The sequence below is a fragment of the Podarcis vaucheri genome, assembly GCF_965113315.1.
Source record: "Podarcis vaucheri genome assembly, chromosome: 2".
Classification (NCBI taxonomy): Eukaryota; Metazoa; Chordata; class Lepidosauria; order Squamata; family Lacertidae; genus Podarcis; species Podarcis vaucheri.
Window position 1 is genome coordinate 25,622,593 of NC_138760.1, and position 21,500 is coordinate 25,644,092.

At 44.6% G+C, this 21,500-nt stretch overlaps 2 protein-coding genes across 3 annotated transcripts in view; one reads left to right on the forward strand and one right to left on the reverse strand.

The window, feature by feature from the left end:
* Nucleotides 1–1,269: 1,269 nt before the first annotated feature.
* ORMDL2 (ORMDL sphingolipid biosynthesis regulator 2) lies at nucleotides 1,270–5,314 on the reverse strand. The gene is made up of 4 exons (XM_082212930.1): nucleotides 5,170–5,314; nucleotides 3,378–3,552; nucleotides 2,186–2,337; nucleotides 1,270–2,079 (listed from the first exon to the last, which is right to left on the reverse strand). The coding sequence occupies exons 2-4, from the start codon at nucleotides 3,549–3,551 to the stop codon at nucleotides 1,944–1,946; spliced, it is 462 nt and encodes a 153-aa protein (XP_082069056.1). The 5' UTR covers nucleotide 3,552; nucleotides 5,170–5,314; the 3' UTR covers nucleotides 1,270–1,943.
* A 132-nt stretch (nucleotides 5,315–5,446) lies between these two features.
* Nucleotides 5,447–21,500, forward strand: part of SARNP (SAP domain containing ribonucleoprotein) — a 65,636-nt gene continuing 49,582 nt past the window's right edge. For both annotated transcript variants that reach the window (XM_082212871.1, XM_082212872.1), the window contains exons 1-3: nucleotides 5,447–5,603; nucleotides 11,067–11,166; nucleotides 19,490–19,536. In XM_082212871.1, the coding sequence (XP_082068997.1) occupies nucleotides 5,568–5,603; nucleotides 11,067–11,166; nucleotides 19,490–19,536 (183 nt within the window). In that variant the 5' untranslated portion in view covers nucleotides 5,447–5,567. The remainder of the gene's footprint in view (nucleotides 5,604–11,066; nucleotides 11,167–19,489; nucleotides 19,537–21,500) is intronic.

Sequence of the window (21,500 nt, forward strand, 5' to 3'; positions counted from 1 at the left end):
CGACACAGGTGATATCTAAGCTTTGCAGCTTCTGTGTGTGCCTGTGTCCCCTTTCCCCATGCTTTTCTGTTCTGCCATTAATCTTGTGACCACAGGTGTCGCATTGCTGCAACTATATGGTGTGCACACTCCAGCTGCAGCCTTCTGGGTAGCAGAAAATAGGCAGTTTGGTGCAGTTTCACCAGCCACACAATACTCCCCATTCTTCACAAGAAAAATTTAGCAAGGCAGAGCCATTAATGCAATGATTTTGTCGTCACTTGGAAGGAAATCTATAGTCCACCCCAGGGGTTAGCAGCCTTTTGCAGCCATGGGCCAGTCCACCATCCCTCAGACCATGTGGTGGGCCAGACTATTTTTTTTGGGGGGGGGGGATGAATGAATTCCTATGCCCCGCAAATAACCCAGAGATGCATTTTAAATAAAAGGGCACATTCTACTCATGTAAAAACATGCCGATTCCCGGACCATCCGTGGGCTGGATTGAGAAGGCGATTGGGCCGCATCTGGCCCCCGGGCCTTAGTTTGCCTATCCCTGGTCCATCCCAATACAGTGGTACCTCGGGTTAAGCACTTAATTCGTTCTGGAGGTCCGCTCTTAACCTGAAACAGTTATTAACCTGAAGCACCACTTTAGCTAATAGGGCCTGCTGCTGCTGCCGCCGGAGCACGATTTCTGTTCTCATCTTGAGGTAAAATTCTTAACCCGAGGTACTATTTCTGGGTTAGCGGAGTCTGTAACCTGAAGCTTATGTAACCTGAAGTGTATGTAACCCGAGGTACCACTGTACTAGCATCTGTCCACTGCTGGGGGAAGAATGTTTTTAGAAATTAAATGCAAGTTGTTAACAGGCCCCCTTTTCAGATGTTAACATTCACTACCATGTACCGTGTACATCAAGTTGTCTTGGTTGGGTTCAATCCCTTGTTGAATGCATCAATACTGTGCCAGCAACTCAACAGCTCCCTGAGCAGGAGCGGGGGGCAGTCACAAAAAGCAAATTTGGCAAGGCTAAAAGACAGGCTTTCTGTATTTGAAATCCACATTGTCTGGATTGTTGCCTATCTGGACCATCCTCGTTTGAGAATGGGGAGCTTTTAATTCTGTGGTTCCGATCAACCACCGTATTTTTGCGTTCAAACAGAAAGGTCGGTCTCCCCCAGCCCTGGAGGCACGCTGGGAAAACAAAGATGGCACTGGAGGCCTGCACTGTGCTATGGAGGCATCCAGCCTCTCCGATAAGAGATTAGGTGGACAGAAGCAGCATGGAACGTTGACAAAACCTGTATTTTTAATTGACTGCTGCACCACTAGCACGGTCTTGCATTTCTCCTTTATAACCAGAAGGATTAGAAACCCCTTTTGAAAACAGAAGCCAGGTTATGTGGTGGACTCAAGGATTTGCACTTGAGTGCTAATGAACCAAAAAAAAGGGAACCACGGAGCAGAATCATGAACTACAGTCATCGCAGAATTACAGTTCACTTCTTTCGTAAGAGTTCCCCGGCCCTCCCACCCTGAAAACAACAACCCCATAAGCACTTTGGTGTGACAGAATTCTATAAAAACAGAAAAGGTTTACACAGAACAGCTGTATCTCCCAGAAGCTCATCTCAGGCACCCATTACAAGCAGCTCAGGTAGAAGTCTTGCAGGGGACGTCCTGGAGATTTCATGCCCTCCTAAGGATTCAGTCTTTTCCACCAGAAGAGGTGCCGGTCTAATTGTAGACTAGCCGCATGGAGAATGGATTCTATCCCGTAGCAAGAAGCAAAACTCAATACTGCTTAGCTCTGTGGACAGCTGACGCTCTCCCTGCTAGCCCACCCCACAAGTTAATGCGTGGTTCTCTAGAGCTTCAGATGATGTGATTGCAGCACTGCCATCAGGATTTTGCAGTTAAGAGCTGTTTCTTTCGGGAAGAGTCAATATTCCGACTGCTTTCAGTACTTGTTGATACCAAAGATGCGCACGCCATGGAACAGGGGTAGCTTGGGCAAGAGGACGCTCAGCAAGGAGCTAGTGTTGATTATGAAGTGCACAGCGTCATATTTGGTATAAAAGCTGGTCAAGATGTAGCTAATGGGAAATAAACATGCTGTTTTTAGCTGCATGAAAAGAGTTAAAGCTTTGCTGCTTAAGTAAAAGACAAAGCAGTGCAAACAAAGCCATTCCTGGTACTTACAGGACAATTGGTGAGATGCTTAGGAATTTGCGAGAGGACGTCCACTGTGTGCCATTGTCAATCTGCTCCCAGTGTGTGAGGAGGCGATCCTTGCCCTGGTCTGGTGTTTCAAAGGGGGTTCCTTTCACTGTGTGTAGGAGCCAATACATTGCCTAGGGGGGGGGGGGCGGGGTGGAAAATAAGTGAATTAAGATTGTGGCCTTTCTTCTCTCTCCCTAAGACAGCAGGAAGAGACATCAGCTTAGATTCTTGTGCAGCTCAGATTAAAACGAATAGTTGAGGAATTTCCATACAGTGGTGCCTTGGTTTAAGAACAGCTTAGTTTATGAACAACTCGGATTAAGAATGCTGCAAACCCAGAAGTAGGTGTTTTGGTTTGTCAACTTTGCCTTGGAATAAGAATATGTTTTGCTTCCTGTTGAGTGTGTTCCATTTGTAAATTGAGTCCCCCGCTGCTATGGGAAAGCATGCCTTGGTTTAAGAACGCTTTGGTTTAAGAACAGACTTCTGGAACGGATCAAGTTCGTAAACCAAGGTACCACTGTATTGGTATTGCTCCAAATATAAGCTGCATCCTTAAAATGAGATCACTTCAATGATGCAAGAGCACAATAACAGGTCACACTCTGAGTTTTATACAAGCCAGCTTTGGAGGGTGAAAGCGAAGCCTATATTCAGGCCTATATGGAAGAAGGTTCAACATACAATGTTGACAAGTTTTGTCCCATGATCTGTGATAACAATCAAGATTTCTCTACTTGTAGAAAAGAGAAAAGGCGCATACAATCCCTAGGATCTGTAGCAGGTATAGGGAATATGTTTTCAGCCTGAAGGCTGCCAGGGACTGTGTTGCAGGGGTGTGGAGACGACAACACACAAAGCGGGCAGGGAAGCCATGGTTGTAATTCTTACCTTTGTCCAACAAGCTAGTTTCTACATGCACACACTCATTTCTTACCCCGATCCAAGCAAGCAAGGATCCCTATCAGAATACAAACTCACATTCCACCCAGGCAATAACAGTCAAGAAGGGTGTGAAGCAGAGTCACTGAAGGGTGTGTCTGGGAAGGTGTTATAACACAAAGAGCCCCCAGAGTTTGAGGTCCACCACCACCAACCCAGAGAATGCATTAAAGGCTCAGGTGCAAAAAATAGCTTTAAGTTCACAAGCTGATAAAAAATTATAACCTACCAAGTTATGGATGACATTGGTCAGAGTCCAAACCACAGGAACGCTAAAGAAGGGGATGCTGAGAAGAATGATGTGGAGGAGAACCACTGAGATGCTATAAGCCAGCCAAATGCCTTTGCTGTTCATCACTCGGGTGTTGGGATTCACCTCACTGTGGGCTACACCAACATTCATGCTGGGGAGGAAAAAACAATATGCTGGATGCAGAGATACTGTACAGTGGTACCTCAGGTTACATACACTTCAGGTTACATACGCTTCAGGTTACAGACTCCGCTAACCTAGAAATAGTACCTCAGGTTAAGAACTTTGCTTCAGGATGAGAACAGAAATTGTGCTCCGGCAGCGTGGCAGCAGCAAGAGGCCCCATTAGCTAAAGTGGTGCTTCAGGTTAAGAACAGTTTCAGGTTAAGAATGAACCTCCAGAACAAATTAAGTATGTAACCAGAGGTACCACTGTACATTATATATTATCTCATTTGAATCTGTAAAATAGAAAATGCAGAAATACACACACAGTTGTTTCACGTACCACATTGCTATCAGCTACAAAAAAGTGCTTCTTTCAAGCCTAATTTTGGGGAGCCGGAGGAGAGAAAAGAAGCTAAGGAAAGCCTCTGTGGGCGCATCCGAGCCCACAGGTGCCACACTGGCAGCCATGGCGTAAAACAGTAGGGTGTTTTATGCTTATTCCTATTTCCTGCTTCTTCCGTTTTTTAGCAGCCGAGGAAACTGCCTCATTAGTCCTGTGGCGGAGTGCTTGCTGGGCAAGGCAAGAAGGTCCCTGGTCCTGCCCCAGACACCTCCAAGAAGGGCCCCACCCCCCTGTCTGTATCCTTGACTACCATAGCCTTGGCCCTGTATACCTGAAGAAGCCACACACCCCCATCATTCAGCCCTGACACCTCCGAGGAGCTCCTGGCAGTTCCCTCACTGCAAGAAGTGAGGTTACAGGGAACCAACAAGAGCTTTCTAGGGAGTGGCGCCCCAGCTCCTGCCAACCTAGCAGTTCAAAAACATGCCAGTGCAAGTAAATAAATATGTTCCACTGCGGTGGGAAGGTAAACGGCATTTCCGTGAGCTCTGGATTTCGTGACGGTGTCCCGTTGCATCAGAAGTGGTGTAGTCATGTTGGCCACATGACCTGTAAAGCTGTGTGCCGGCTCCCTGGGCCTGAAAAGCGAGATGAGCGCCACAACCCCATAGTCGCCTTTGACTGGACTTAACCTTCCAGAGGTCCTTTACTTTTTTACCTTCCTACGGAAGGCCCTATAAATCACTATACAGTGGTACCTCAGGTTAAGTACTTAATTCGTTCCGGAGGTTTGTTCTTAACCTGAAACTGTTCTTAGCCTGAAGCACCACTTTAGCTAATGGGGCCTCCCGCTGCAGCTGCACGATTTCTGTTCTCATCCTAAAGCAAAGTTCTTAACCTGAGGTACTACTTCTGGGTTAGCGGAGTCTGTAACCTGAAGCGTATATAACCAGAGGTACCACTGTACAACCTTTAGAAGACATCTGTATGAGGAAGTTCTTAATGTTTGATGTTTCTGTATATGCTGGACCAGAGTGGCTGGGGCGACTCAGTCAGATGGGCTGGGTACAAATAAATAAAATAATAAAATAATAATGATGATGATGATGATAATTAGTGCAGGGCCGACACTAAGCTCACGTGGGCTGGTGCTCCGACTCAGGACAAGGCGGTTCCCTGCGAAGCCCTCGTTTATCACCAGAAACTCGTGACACCGCCTGCCCCACGACCCACAACGGAGACCTATAGGAGACCTACGCGGCTGGTTCCGCGGCGGCGGCGGCGCCTCTTCTTCGCAAGGGAGGGACAAGGCGAGGCACCCGAAAGCGGCGCTTCTTCCCGCTTCTGCTTCCGCCGGCAGGCGGTCTCCAGGAAACGATTCCTCGTCCCCGCCCCCCACCGCCAATCAGCCAATCGAGCAGGCGCCCCGGTCCTTCCCCATTGGCTATTCTCTGCCGCCGCTCTTCGCCTCTCTCCCTATTTACCGGTTAAAAAAACCACACACGAGCCAATGAGCGAGACGGATGTTAGGGAAGCGTCAAAGTTCATGGGAAAGCGAGGCCCGGATTGGGCGGCAGGGCCTGAGCGGGCACGCACGGTTTGCCGTCGGGGCGCGAGGGAGGAGGCCGCTGAGGGAGGGGGAAAGCGAAGGGAAGATGGCGGCGGAAACAGTGGAGCTGCACAAGTTGAAGGTACCGAGGCCGGGTCTGAGCGGGTGGGGCGGACTCCTCATACTCTGAGGGAACAGCGCTTGGCCTCCTTCTCCTCCGCCTCACTCCAGGCTGGCGGCAGCAACACTGAGGGAAAAATCCTGAGGGAGCTGCCTTTCCCCCCCTCAGGCTCCGTGTGGGGATTTGCGCCGTCAGACCAACCGGGCCGCCGAGTTCTCGCGAGGGCGGGAAAAGAGTCGCGGCGGTTCCCGTCGCGCCGCGCTCCCCTCTCAGGCCGCCTGGACCTGCGGGCATCGCGCCCACCTGCAGGAAGGGGCAGCGCTCTGCTCGCCCACGTTGGTTGGTGGTAGCTGCGTAGCCCGAGCTGAACGCCCTGGTGGATCAGGCGAGGGGATCTGTCTAGCCCAGCATCCTGTTCTCACACAACTACCAGCCAAGATGCCTGTGGGATATAGGAGCGCGAGAGGAAACTCTCCCCTCCCGTGGTTTCCAGCAATGGTAGTCGGAAGCATTGGCGCCTCATACTGTGAAGCGAAGGAGCAAACTCTTCGCCTCCCCTCCCCCAATTTTTTTTTTTTTTTTTTGAGATTGCCTTGAGGGATAGATACAGTGGTACCTCGTGTTAAGTACTTAATTCGTTCCGGAGGTCCGTTCTTAACCTGAAGCACCACTTTAGCTCCTGCGCCGCCGGAGCACGATTTCTGTTCTCATCCTGAAGCAAAGTTCTTAACCTGAAGCACTATTTCTGGGTTAGCGGAGTCTGTAACCTGAAGCGTATGTAACCCGAGGTACCACTGTATATACATATACAATACATATACAGTGGTGCCTCGCAAGACGAAATTAATTCGTTCCGCGAGTTTTTTCGTCTAGCGAATTTTTCATCTTGCGAAGCACGGTGTCAGAAAAGTTTTGGAAAAGCTTCAAAAACCACCAAAAACCTCAAAAAAGGCTACCACACCGCGTTCTATGAGTTGCTCCTCGAAGTCAAGTCGCAACTGTATTAACGGTGTTAAGAAAAAGGAAACAAACTTGCAGGACGTTTTCGTCTTGCAAAGCAAGCCCATAGGGAAATTCGTCTTGCGAAGCAGCTCATAAACCGCAAAACCCTTTCGTCTAGCGAGTTTTTCGTCTTGCGAGGCATTCGTCTTGCGGGGCACCACTGTAGATAGATACACACACACACATATATATATATATATACAGACACACATAAATTTATAGACATATATTTATACACACACACACACACACACATATATATATATATATGCAGGTTTTGGTGTCTTCGGGTGTCTTCCCGTGTAAGAGTCGGGGTGTCTGTGCGACGTTTCGACGAGGTCTCACTCGTCATCTTCAGGCTGGTGCTTTCGGCTTCTTGTTACTGGAACAGAGCAGAATCTGGTGTTTGAGTTCCTATAAATACTGTTGAGGGGTGTGGTGTATAGCCTCCAACGTTCTGGGCAGAGAGGAAGTTCCTAGATTAGTGTGCCTTTTCTTCTTTTGTTCCTTAATTACTCCTTCCTTATATCAAGGGCACTACAGACAAAATCAGCAAAATCCTCCATAAACACAATATCAAAACAGCCTTCTGCACCAACCAAAAAATAGCCAATATCCTCAGAAACCCAAAAGACAAAATCCAGCTGGAAAACCAAGGGGTCTATGAAATACCCTGCAAAGTCTGCCCAGCCACGTACATTGGACAAACAAACAGACGAATAAATGCACGTATCGCAGAACACAAGAATGCCGTCAAAAAAGAAGAAAAAACTTCCTCTCTTTTCCAACACATGAAAGAAACAGGACACGAAATTAATTTTGCAGATTCCAAATTGCTCTTTAACATGGAACATCACCACAAGAGAATAATCATGGAAGCCATCGAGATAGAGAAACACCCTCACAACATGAACAAGCGTGACGACACGTCCCGCCTGCCAGACATCTGGAAATTAGCCCTCCCCACAAAAACCGACACCAGAACCAGAGGCACACAGAACGCCGTCACCAATCAACCACACCAGACCCAAACCCAGACCCTCTCCACAGACATATTACAGACTCCATCCAGTAGCCAAACTATAGTGGCACCTCCGGATGCTGCACCCCCCTGCAATCCCTACACAGATCTGGCTGGCACAAGGCACAAAACCACAGCTCGCCCCTATACACGAAGCCAAGCCAGAGCACAACTAAATGCAGCACAGCCATCTTCTCAGAAAAACTCTTCACAAGCTCAAGAGGTCAAGACACAAAAGCTTTAGCAACTAATCTACACTTAATGACCCACCCAGTGGTATTCAGAATATCACTCATGAAATCACTCAAGATATCCCTCAAGTAATTAAGGAACAAAAGAAGAAAAGGCACACTAATCTAGGAACTTCCTCTCTGCCCAGAACGTTGGAGGCTATACACCACACCCCTCAACAGTATTTATAGGAACTCAAACACCAGATTCTGCTCTGTTCCAGTAACAAGAAGCCGAAAGCACCAGCCTGAAGATGACGAGTGAGACCTCGTCGAAACGTCGCACAGACACCCCGACTCTTACACGGGAAGACACCCGAAGACACCAAAACCTGCATTCCTGTACCCGTGAAAATCTACGAAAGCATATATATATATATATATATATATACACACACACACACACACACACATACGAGACATGGGTGGCGTTGTGGTCTAAACCACTGAGCCTTGGGCTTGCAGATCAAAAGGTTGGCAGTCCGATTCCCCCGACAGGGTTAGCTCCCGTTCCTCGGTCCCAGCTCCTGCCAACCTAGCAGTTCGAAAGCACTCCAAAAAGTGCAAGTAGATAAATAGGTACTGCTCCAGTGGTTAATGGCGTTTCCGTGCGCTTTGGCTTCCATCATGGTGTCCCATTGCACCAGAAGCGGCTTAGTCATGCAGGCCACATGACCCAGAAAATCTGTCAGCGGAGTGGACGAACGCTGGCTCCCTCGGCCTGTAAAGCGAGATGAGCACCACAACCCAGAGTCGTTCGCAACTGGACTTAACTGTCAGGGGTACCTTTACCTTTTACCTCGGTTTTTGAATGTCTCCATTAATGAACATCTGGTTTTCGAATGCCATAAACCCAGAAGTAAATGCTTCAGTTTTTGAACACGCCTCAGAAGTTGAACATGCCATGCGGCTTCCGCTGAGTGCAAGATCCTGAGGTCTAGCTATTGGCTATTGAGTTTTCAGTTTTCGAATGTTTCAGAACTCAAACAGCTGGGGACCTGGGTGCCCAAGCACCCACAAATTCCCCATGAAGGGGGCTGGGCACACTCAATTTTTGGTGCTAGGGCCACGCACGCTGCATGGCAGTCACAGGACCAAACTGGCACTCCTGATGGGCATTCCCATTCACATGACACGGGTGAGCCCCATTATAATTGATTATGCGGGACTTACTTGCCCCGCCCCCAAATATTTTATTCAAGTTGGCACCTCTGCTGTGGAGGTAGAGCATATCTATATGGCTAGTAGCCATTAATAGCCATCTCCTTCCCGGATTTGTGTAATCTTTCAGTAAAAGTTGGAAGCATATCATTGTTGATTTACTTCAGTTAGTAAGTCATTTGGAATGAATATTCTCAAAGTGGCTGATAGCTAATTCTCAACAATTCAGTACAAAGCAGTGCTCTCTCATTTTAGTGGTGGAGGATGTTATGTTAACCTAGTAAACCATTGAGCCTCTTGGGCTTGCCAGTTGGAAAGTTGGCGGTTCAAATCTCCATGACGGAGTGAGTTCCTGTTGCTCTGTCCCAGCTCCTGCCAGCCTAGCATTTTGAAAGCACATGAGTGCAAGTAGATAAACAGATACCACTGCGGCAGGAAGGTAAACTGCATTTCCGTGCACTCTGGCTTCTGTCATGGTGTTCCGTTGCACCAGAATCAGTTTAGGCATGCTGGCTACATTACCCGGAAAGCTGTCTGTGGACAAATGCCGGTTCCCTCAGCCTGAAAGTGAGATGAACGCCACAACCCCATAGTCACCATTGACTAGACTTAACCACCCGGGGGTCCTTTACCTTACCTGCCTTCCATAGGTTATTGGATGACAGCTCCTCTGTTATCCGTGACCACTAGTCATGCTTGCTGGGGCTAATGGAAGTTGTAACCCAGCAACATTTGAAGGGGTACCAGGTGAGGAACTGTGTTAACTCCTCTTTCCCAGCTCTCTGGTGGCGAGTCTAGCAGAAAATGGCCCTGCCCCAATAGCACTCAAAATAAGAAACAGGAGGGAGGAAGTCAGCCACAAGCAGGTATTTGTATAAAAATGTGTGTGCCTGTGAAATTATGTAATGAAAGTTGAATGTGTTTGAATGGAAGTCTCAACCTGGACCAGTAGAACACTTCATTTTACAAATGATTGTTTAAAAGCCTATTTCTTCTCTTGTCCTTTGGTTACTCGATGAAGCATGAGCCTCTCTAGGATTAAGGCTGCAAACCTTTGCCTACTTATATAGGAATCAGTACAACCTGAATATAGTGGAACTTGCCTTGATAAATCCACTTTATACAATTCAGTCCTATTTCCCTCTCAGTTTGCATGCTGAACTTTCTGTCATTGCTGCCCCTGGTTCTGGGCAACCAGTTTTGTCCTCCCACTTTCTAGGCGGATGCTTCCTACCACAAAATGCTTGTGTAAAGTTGCAGAGATAAATGTGGGGAACCAGGAACTTCACAGTATGAAATAATTGTTTCCCCTTGTATGCTTGTTATTATTCATTCAAAGCATCCCCACCTCAGCCAGAAAAGTTCCCAGGGCAGCTTGCCTGGGATCATGCTTATATACTTCCCATGTTTGTATACTTAATAAATTATTGAAGCAATCTGAAAACCTTGTGGGCCCCTTGGTAGGCCCTTATGAGCACCATGACTCCTGGTGATGGCAACTGTAGTGTGGAAGGTAGGCACTCAGCCCAGGAGGATGTAATAACAGTAAAACTACAAATTTATAGAAGATGTGGTAGAGCAGCATAGAATTGTGATGGTTGCCACCAGTAATGTTACTCTTGCACAAAGTTGGAGCAGTCGGAGGTGCAGTGGGTAACTTAGTGAGATCTCATTTTCCCAGGAATAAAATATTTCTATGTGCATTTAGAGAGAAGTCTTCCTTGATGAAAACTAGTCTCATGAATAAAGTTTTAAGGTGTCTAGGCCAATGAAAGGCTAACTTCATAAGTCAACTTTATAAACTATTGTGAGACTGAGAATCTTCTGTTTTTGGTCTTGTTTTTACTGCAGATTTCTACAGACTTTCATTACAAATGTTATAAAATGAGTGTTGAAAAAAATCTAAATAAACCCCATGTCCTCATTAAAATACACAGCCTTCGCTTGTTCAAAACCTTTCACCACTTAATATCTATCCATTATGATTATTGCATTTTTGTACATGTTTCCTTCCTAATCTGTAGGAAGCCACACTTTCTTTATTAAGGCAAAGTCTCTTCTACTTTACAGCTAGCTGAGCTGAAGCAGGAATGTTTAGCCCGAGGTCTGGAGGCAAAAGGAAACAAACAGGATCTCATCAATAGACTCCAAGCCTATCTTGAGCAGCATGGTATGTTCCTACACTGCATTCTTCCTACACTCTACCAAGATCCTTCTAACAAGATTGAGCAGAGTCCAGCAGAAGTTACCTTAAATATTTAAGCAAATGTGTTGCTTTTTGGATGTTCATTGTGAAACTGTTTACAGTCTTTCTGTACAAGATTCAAAGGTTCCCTGTTTGACTTCAGTTTATTAAATGCTCTTCATATAAAATTCTGAAATGATTGAGCAAGACATAGGCCACTTTCTAATGTCATGCTAAACCATGGTTTAATGTTAAGTGACCAAGCCTCTGGCTCAAGTGCTTGTCTCTCTGTTTCTGACATGGCCAAGAGGAGGAGTTGGAAGCTTTTGCTTACATTTTTCATTAATTGCATTTTTTTTTCATTTTGTTCAATTTCATGGATGCGTTTTTGGCAGGACCCTCACTATTCCCTTCAGAATCTTTGCCAGTGACAGATACAAGGAAAAGAAACATGAGCAGGCGTGGTGTAGTGGTTAAGAGTGGTAGTCTCATAATCTGAGGAACCCGGTTCACATCTCCACTCCTCCACATGCAGCTGCTGGGTGACCTTGGGCTAGTCACACTTCTTTGAAGTCTCTCAGCCCCACTCACCTCACAGAGTGTTTGTTGTGGGGGAGGAAGGGAAAGGAGATTGTTAGCCGCTTTGAGGCTCCTTCAGGTAGTGATAAAGCGGGATAGCAAATCCAAACTCTTCCTCTTCGTCTTCTCTCTAGTACCAGCAGTGGTCAGGAGAAATGTTTCTAGAGCTAAGAGAGACAGGTTCAAACCCCATCACCACCCCAACTATGTGTTCACAGATTTTATTTTCAGTAAAAGGCACAACTGACATGGATAAATACTCATCCTGTTGAAGACACTATTTTAGAACAGAAACCTTTTGGAATGTAAGGATGAAGTGCATGTCTGCAAAGGAAGCAACTGCTGATATAAGACGCTTTATCATGGTGGTCAATAACATTGCATTGAAAGCAGAAAAAGGGGATTTGAATTCTGCTCCAGGCAGATACTGGAATCCACTCTAGCCCAAAGTACACTACAGCTGTTGTATGCCACACAGGTCTACCCACTAATTTCCTGGTGGCCTGGGCAGCACGGCCACAATGCTGGGCTTGGGACCATCTACTAGTCCAGGTAGGAAACTTCTATGATTCATTTCAGTGCTCACCCTCCTGGCTCCTCAGCCTTTCTGTTTCCTGCCAAGCTCAGCAGATGTCCTCTGTCCTTATAGACCTTAACATTTTTCTTGCCCCCCCCCAAGCTTTCAGACAGACGAATTACAGTGGTACCTCAGGTTACATAGGCTTCAGATTACATACGCTTAAGGTTACAGACTCCGCTAACCCAGAAATAGCCGCTCAGGTTAAGAAATTTACTTCAGGGTAAGAACAGAAATCGTTCTCTGGCGGCGTGGTGGCAACTGGAAGGCCTCATTAGCTAAAGTGGTGCTTCAGGTTAAGAACAGTTTCAGGTTAGGAACGGACCTCCGGAACGAATTACTGTATTTTTTGCTCTATAAGACTCACTTTTCCCCTCCTAAAAAGTATGGGGAAATGTGTGTGCGTCTTATGGAGCGAATGCAGGCTGCGCAGCTATCCCAGAAGCCAGAACAGCAAGAGGGGTTGCTGCTTTCACTGCACAGCGATCCCTCTTGCTGTTCTGGCTTCTGAGATTCAGAATTTTTTCCCCTTGTTTTCCTCCTCCAAAAACTTGGTGCATCTTGTAGTCTGGTGCGTCTTATAGAGCGAAAAATATGGTAAGTACTTAACCCGGGGTACCACTGTACCCTATTGGTGTCTTTTCATCCAACAACAATGAGTGATGAGGCCCAATCATACACCATAGCTAAATAGCTTAAGGCCTTAGATTCAGCATCTTCCTGCTCCTAGGCAAGTGATGGCTCACTCAACTAGAGCTACAGCCACCATAGTGGTCTGGCAACTAATGTCAACATTAGAGGGCAGTCCCCTCTGCTGTTACCAGACATTATAAAGGGGATGCCTGCACTTCTGCAGAAGCAGCCCTTTGGAAGGTGTGTCCTTCAGATAATAGCTAGACCATAGGGAGTGGATTCAATATCTGCTCAAAGGAACATAGGCTCTGGTAGGTCCCAGCATAGTGGCATTGTATTCCAGGCTGCCAGGAAAAAGTAACTTTGCTCACCTACTATGATATGGGCCTTTTCTGGCAACAGGGTTCACCCTATATGCAGCTGCTCTGATTGTTATCAGAGCACTTTAGTTCAGTGTATGCTTGTTACAATTAGTATTAATATTATTATACATAATGCCAACTATGTTCAATACACTGTACACAATTAAATGAAGAAATTCTACGCTGAAGTTGTACAGTCTAGAACAACAATTATAAAAATACAACACGAATCAGTAGTTTAGAACACACAGTTCACAAGCCATTAAAATTGAGGTTCTTTCCAGTGACATTGTTAGGTTTCTCAGTTGTCTTGCAGATCCTACAGTTTTTAGAGCTTGACCAGAAGGCAAAACGAGCTAGGAGGAGCCCTGAAAAAATCATGTTTCCTGCCTGGGCTGGCAGAGGAACACAAACCTAGAATAGTCACTATGTAACCCTGTTGCTAGAAAAGACCTGTATCATAGTAAGTCACTAACATTACATTTGATATCCCAAAATCATTTGAAAAAGTAGAGAGGCAATGCCTGGCAACAGAAAATTAGAACCCCGATGTCACTTTTTCTTAGCAACCAGAGACAACGAAGTTTTCAGAGGCAGCAAGTTGTTTCCAGCAAAATGAAAACAAAAAGGAATTTAAATTTGCGCATATTACAAGCACAAAAATGCAAGTGTAATATAACAGATCCAAGAAAATAATTTGAGGAACAATTAAAATTTGAGGAACAATTAAAAACAGGAGACTAGTTAGGAAGGCAGTTGGATCACTAGAGGACCAAGGAATTAAAGTTTTATTAAAGGATAAGGTGGCTGCTGAAAAACTGACAAATTATGTAGCTGATGAAGATGTAGAACAGAGGCCCAAGCCTAAGATGACCCATTGAATTTGTATTCCATAGGTAAAGCTATGCTCAAGATAGCTTACAGCATGAAAACTTACATAATTACAATCATAACAAAAGTAGTCAAATAAAACATATCAAAAAGTTCACAACCATAATTGCACAGTTTCCACATAAATCATTATAAGATCTAAAATTAAAATACAAAAAATTAATATTAACAACAGCAACAACAAAAACCCAGCAATTCACCCTGCCAAACAATACCCCCCAAAATCCATTCAGAAGCCTCAGCTTTTGTAGCTGTAGTTGGTCAGGACCCTGCCCTCCCAAGCCAGGTAGAAAAGACTAACAAGGCAGGGAGCAGGTCTTCCAGAATTCACAGCCAAGATGTTTGAAGACTTTTAAAATCACCTTCTATATCAGAGAACTGAAAAACATTGAAAGTAACCACCATTTTTTAAAAAAAAGCTTTTTCAGAGTGGTTAACTTAAATGTTTGTTATGATAAATTGGTGGGAAGTGTTTGAAGACAGAGGTCCCCTGGCTGGGTCGGGATGATATGCGGTTTGGGGGGGGCAACTTCCATCTCTTGCGGGGGCGCAATTAATGCCAGTGCCTTCTGTCAAGAGTTTGGGTGTAATCCTCGATGCCTCCCTTTGTTGATGCAGATTGCAGCTACAACAAAGGCAGCCTTTTTCCATCGGCGTGCTAAGCAGTTGGTCCTTTACCTGTCTCTCCCTGGTCTCGCCACTGTGATCCATGTGACGGTCGTCTCCAGGCTTCATTGTTATAACTCACTCTACGTTGGGCTGCCCTTTAAACTGACCCAGAAACTCCAGCGGGTGCAGAATGCCGCGGCGAGACTCCTTACAAGGTCTTCACCGCGGGATCACATTCATCCAGTGCTATCCCATCTGCACTGGCACCCGGTGGAGTACAGGATCAGGTTTAAGGTGCTGGTTTTAACCTTTAAAGCCCTATATGGCCTAGGACCCTCGTACCTATGGGACCGCCTCTCCTGATATGCCCCACAGAGGACCTTATGGTCTGCAAATAACACCTTGGAGATCCCAGGCCTCAGAGAGATTAGGCTAGCCTCAACCAGGGCCAGGACCTTTTCAGCCTTGGCCCCAACCTGGTGGAATGCTCTGCCACAAGAGATCAGGGCCCTGCAGGATTTGACATCTTTCCGCAGGGCCTGCAAGACCGAGTTCCGCCAGGCCTTTGGTCAGGGCTCAGCCTGACACTCCTTTTCTTTTTGTATAAAAACTAATATGAAAGAGGCCTCCCAGCATTCTCACAGGCCCATCCATATAAGATCAGCGTGAACAGTTGAGCTGATTAGCGCTTACTGCTCCCAACCCTAGCCCTGCGGAAAGCCATTTAATTTGATTTGACCTGTTTTTAGGAGGTATTTTAATTATTGTTTTATTTTATACTAGTCTTATATATCTAATGTTAGCCGCCCTGAGCCTGACTTTGGCCGGGGAGGGTGGGATATAAATAAAAGTTGTTTATTATTACTATTATTATTATTATTATTATTATTATTATTATTATTATTATTTGGTCACTTCACTGCTCACCCCTAATTCCAGGTCATTTATGAACAAATCAAAAAGCACCAATCCCAACACAGATCCTTGGGGGATCCCACGTCTTATATTACTCCATAGTGAGAACTAGCTTTTCCATTCTAGGAATAGTTATGAATGGGATTTTAAAATATATATATATACATGCAAATCTGTGGTGGAACCACACAAGTATGGTCTCCACTTCTCAAAAAAGATATTGTAGAACTAGAAGAGTAGTAGAAAAGGACAATGAAAATTACCAAGGAGCTGGTGTAACTCCCCTATGTGGAAAGGCTATAATGTTTGGGGCTGTTTCGTTTAGAATAATGAGTAAGGGGAGACAAGAGAGAGGGATATAAAATTATGTGTGTTGTAAAGCAGGTGTGGCCAACTCCCAAGAGACTGCGATCTACTCACATTAGGATAAAAACTTTTCTCCCTCGATACATTACAATCTGAATTGTAGAGTTGGGACCTCAAATGTCATCTAGTCCAACCCTCACAATGCAGGAATTTCTGCTAGATCATACATGGCATATCATTTTCACATGTACTAGAATCATAAAATCATAGACTTGTAGAGTGGGAATTCACCATGAGGGTCATATAGTCCAACCCCTTGCAGTGCAGGAGTCTTTTGCCCAACATGGGGCTCGAACCCACAACTGGCTGAGCTATCCCAGCAAAACTACTGGCAATCCACGTATCCCCCATCTTATTTTTATTCAGCTGGATATTCCTGTCTAAGTGTAGAAATTTACATTTGTTCCTATTGAAATTACTTTGGTTAGTTTTGGCCCAGTTCTCCAATCTGTTAAGGTCATTTTGAATCTTGAGTCTGTTGTTGTTGTTGTTTAGTCGTGTCCGACTCTTCGTGACCCCATGGACCAGAGCACGCCAGGCACTCCTGTCTTCCACTGCCTCCCACAGTTTGGTCAGACTCATGTTTGTGGCTTCGAGAACATTGTCCAACCATCTCGTCCTCTGTCGTCCCCTTCTCCTTGTGCCCTACATCTTTTCCAACATCAGGGTCTTTTTCAGGGAGTCTTCTCTTCTCATGAGGTGGCCAAAGTATTGGCGCCTCAGCTTCAGGATCTGTCCTTCCAGTGAGCACTCAGGGCTGATTTCCTTAAGAATGGATGCGTTTGATCTTCTTGCAGTCCATGGGACTCTCAAGAGTCTCCTCCAGCACCATAATTCAAAAGCATCAATTCTTCGGCGATCAGCCTTCTTTACGGTCCAGCTCTCACTTCCATACATCACTACTGTGAAAACCATGGCTTTAACTATACGGACCTTTGTTGGTAAGGTGATGTCTCTGCTTTTTAAGATGCTGTCTAGGTTTGCCATCGCCTTTCTCCCAAGGAGCAGGCGTCTTTTAATTTTGTGACTGCTGTCACCATCTGCAGTGATCATGGAGCCCAAGAAAGTAAAATCTCTCACTGCCTCCATTTCTTCCCCTTCTATTTGCCAGGAGGTGATGGGCCCAGTGGCCATGATCTTCATTTTTTTGATGTTGAGCTTCAGACCATATTTTGCGCTCTCCTCTTTCACCCTCATTAAAAGGTTCTTTAATTCCTCTTCACTTTCTGCCATCAAGGTTGTGTCATCTGCATATCTGAGGTTGTTGATATTTCTTCCGGCGATCTTAATTCCGCCTTGGGATTCCTCCAGCCCAGCCTTTCGCATGATGAATTCTGCATATAAGTTAAATAAGCAGGGAGACAATATACAGCCTTGCCGTACTCCTTTCCCAATTTTGAACCAATCAGTTGTTCCATATCCAGTTCTAACTGTAGCTTCTTGTCCCACATAGAGATTTTTCAGGAGACAGATGAGGTGATCAGGCACTCCCATTTCTTTAAGAACTTGCCATAGTTTGCTGTGGTCAACACAGTCAAAGGCACTGATTCTGTCTTCAGTGGCATTTGCTACCCTTCCCAGTTTGGTGTCTTCTGCAAATTTGATGAGCATCACCTCAAAACCTTCATCCAGGTCGTTTAGAAATATGTTGAACAACAACATCCAATGAGGGTGAATGGTGGGAAATTCAAGACAAAAGGAAATACACCTTTGCACATGCCAGCACATTTTCAGTTCATGACATGCCTGGTGTCCTGCCTCAGTCCCTTTCTTCCACACTCTCAGCTCCATAATACCTCTAGTCAGTGCTTTTTTCTGGGTGGACGCAGGGGGACACATACCCCTAAACATTTTGTGAAGTTTGGCCTCATTGAGGGGCAGTATTTCAATATGAGTAGGAAAATGAGAGTACCCCTAAACATTTTTTTAGAAAAAAGGTGCTGCCTCTAGTGCTTTATGATGCTTTATAGCAGGCATGTCCAACTCCCAAGAGACTGTGATCTACTCCCAGTATAAAAAAACTGGCAGTGATCTACCCATTGTCATTGGAGGGAGGAGGAGCGTGTGTGGGGTGGGTGGATTGCCCAGAGCTATTGAACTTTTTTTAGGAGGGAAGTGCCCAGAGTTGTTGAGCTTTTTGGGGGGAGGGTTGCACAGAGTTTTTAAGCTTCCCCCCTAACTTTTTGTACACGATAAGGATCCCGCAATCTACCAGGATCAGCCAGGGATCTACCGGTAGATCATGATCTACTGGTTGGACATCTCTGCTTTATAGTAATCCAGATGGGAAACTCTCAGAACATGGATCATCACTGTAGCTAGGCTAACATTGTCAATGAACAGTTGCAGTGGGCAAACCAGCCAAAGCTGCCAAAAGACTCTATGATGCACTGAGACCACCTGGGCCACAAGTGACAATGCTAGATCAAGGAATACCCCCAAGCTGCATTACTGCTTTTTCAAGGAGGGTGCAGCCTCATCCAGAGCAGGATACTCACCAGTGTCGCTTGTGTTTGCCATTCATTTTCTGATGCCTTCCCATAGAGTGTCACTTTGTCTCTCCTTGTGGAGGTGGTGAGACACTACTAGTCTAGGAGAGAAAATTGAGTACAGATGAATGCAACCTCACACCCTTCTTCTCTTCTGCCTTGCAGCCTAAATTAAAGATTGGTTTACAGCGTGTTCCTTCAATGAGAATCACTTCTAAATTTACTTTTTTAGGATTGCAATGGAGTGGAGAACCTCCAGCCTATGCCCTGCCAGGGGGTGAACTTTGGCCCATAAGGCCATTTCCCCCAAACTCTGCCCACTGATGGTGTCAGCTAGGGCAGGGCTTCTTGCGTGTTCAGTGAAAGCAAGCAGACCTGAGTTTATTCTTCATCGCTGTGCAATGCAGGCATCAGTTGTAATAGGGTCTTCTCTGTCACACGGTGATAAAGAAGCAGGCACTTGTTTTGCAGTACTGAACTTTACTGTACCCTGATACACTAGTGTGGTGTAGTGGTTAAGAGCAGTGGACTCGTAATCTGGTGAACTGGGTTCGATTCCCTGCTCCTCCACATGCAGCTGCTGGGTGACCTTGGGCTAGTCACTCTTCTCTGAAGTCTCTCAGCCCCACTCACCTCACATAATGTTTGTTGTGAGGGAGGAAGGGAAAGGAGATTGTTAGCCACTTTGAGACTCCTTGGGGTAGTGATAAAGCGGGATATCAAATCCAAACTCTTCTTCTAACTTTGAGGTTGTTTTGGTTATTTTAATTTAATAATATGAAACTAAAATAGAAGCTTTTGTCTTGATGGAGACCACTAAGATCTTTGTACACACAACATGTAAAATATACTTTAGTAATTTTTCATTTCCCCTTGATTTCTTGTAGCTGAGGAGGAGGCAAATGAAGAGGATGTCTTAGGAGAAGAAACAGAGGTAAATTATAGTTCAGTGTAAGACAGTTATTTAATTATGTAGTTCATGTAACTTGTATTATGTTCCATCCTGATCTTGGCTGCTCTTTATCTTTTTGTTTTTGGTAATAGGATGCATAGCGATAAGGATCCATGTCACAAGTGTATTTGAACTGTTCATCATTTGAGCTAGTTTAATTGAAAGCTCTTTGGGGTAAATGTCTTTAGTAGGCAATTGTTTATAAAATATATAATTAGGAATATATCCAGCGCTAATGTTAAATGATGCTCATGATTAGGAAGCCATAGAGAATATATTGATTGTAGAATTGGAGATGTGCAACTGTGTTCATTTGAGATTTTTGAATGGAGTGTCTGGTAACCAGCTACAAATCTTTAATAAAATATGTACTTTTTGTCACTTGTAGATCTAGAACTAGAAGGGTGACATGTAAGGTCTTTTGCATCCACTACAGTTTTCTGAGGTGGAAGAGAGGAGCTTGTTTTCAAATGATTTTGCTGAGATGGTTTATATGTGAAGAGCGAGCAAGGCTGTTGCAGGGCGGAGGGGGTTTGCTGAAATGCTCAGTGATTCTAAGTAATGTATATTCTGTGCTACAGTTTCCTGTACTGCAAAGGTACACATTAAACGGTGGTTGAGTTTGAATTTATCATTCTTCATACAACTGTTTTTACTATTCGTGGTTACTAAAATATTGCTTTGCTAAGAAATTAGTTTTTAGCAAGATGCATAAAATGGGAAATTTGTATTTTATTAACTTTAAGGTTAACTGAAGTTATAAAATAGTCAAGGAATTAAATGTTTGTTTATTACCACTGTGTCCCAGTATTAGTGTGGGAGTGCACACTGAAATTACTCAGGGTTTCTTTCATGATTACAAAGCTTGTATTTAATTAAGGTTGCAAAAAACTGAATCCAGCCTGCCAATAGTCTGAAAGAGAATGAATTTTAAGTAGTATTTCTAAGTTCAAGCAACACTGAGTAATAACATTTCTGATTCCAGTTCTAGATTTGTTTTTTGTTTTGTTTTGTCTTGTTTTTAGAATGTAGACTGCTTAGTGAGTTATTTGTGAATCTTTTTTTTAAAAAAAACAACCCATAAAGTGCAATGTAATCTTGCGTGTCCCAGTTGCTTCACAAAAATTCAAATTATTTGGACGATCAGGCTTAAATAATAATAATAATAATAATAATAATAATAATAATAATAATAATAATAATTTATTATTTGTACCCCGCCCATCTGGCTGGGTTTCCCCAGCCACTCTGGGCGGCTTCCAAAAATACAGTAAAATATCACAGATTAAAAACTTCCCTGAACAGGGCTGCCTTAAGATGTCTTTTAAATGTCAGGTAGTTATTTATCGCTTTGACATCTAATGGGAGGGCGTTCCACAGGGCGGGCGCCACTACCGAGAAGGCCCTCTGCCTGGTTCCCTGTAGCTTTGCTTCTCGCAATGAGGGAACCGCCAGTATATATACAGTAAACATGATTGCTGTTCATGCTGACATAAAATACTGTACATCTAGATAACTGGACATTTTTCAGCATTGGGGCTTTGGAACACATTTGTGCTCAGAAACATTGATGGTTTACATCAGTCCAATAAATAAACTATGATGCCCATAACATAATTTGAACTTCACCCAAAGAGTATTACATTCAGTTCTGAATTTAGCTGTCTAAAAGGCATAAGAACCACCCCCTAACTATTTACACAAATAAGTACAGTTGCACTTGTAACTTTTACAATTGTGCTCCACTGATGCGCAAAATGGTCGCGGCCTGTATGTAAATTTGCCCACAAGACTTTGCAAGGTTGAGATTCTATTCATGTTTAAGGTCCCATTGAACTCTGGTTCCTATGTCCAATAAGATTTGCATCGTATCAGATGGTTATCTGCAGTTCTCATTAACATCTTTTGTGAGGCTTATATTCATTTTGTTCTCTAGGTTTACCTCT

What these genes read in the sequence shown, in the direction of transcription:
- ORMDL2 (XM_082212930.1), bottom strand. Translation starts at nt 3,551, where the DNA reads ATGAATGTTGGTGTAGCCCACAGTGAGGTGAATCCCAACACCCGAGTG. An exon ending in CCAATGTCATCCATAACTTG is followed by an intron (nt 2,338 to 3,377) that starts GTAGGTTATAAT and finishes CCCCCCCCCTAG; the next exon opens with GCAATGTATTGGCTCCTACA. An exon ending in AGCATCTCACCAATTGTCCT is followed by an intron (nt 2,080 to 2,185) that starts GTAAGTACCAGG and finishes ATTTCCCATTAG; the next exon opens with CTACATCTTGACCAGCTTTT.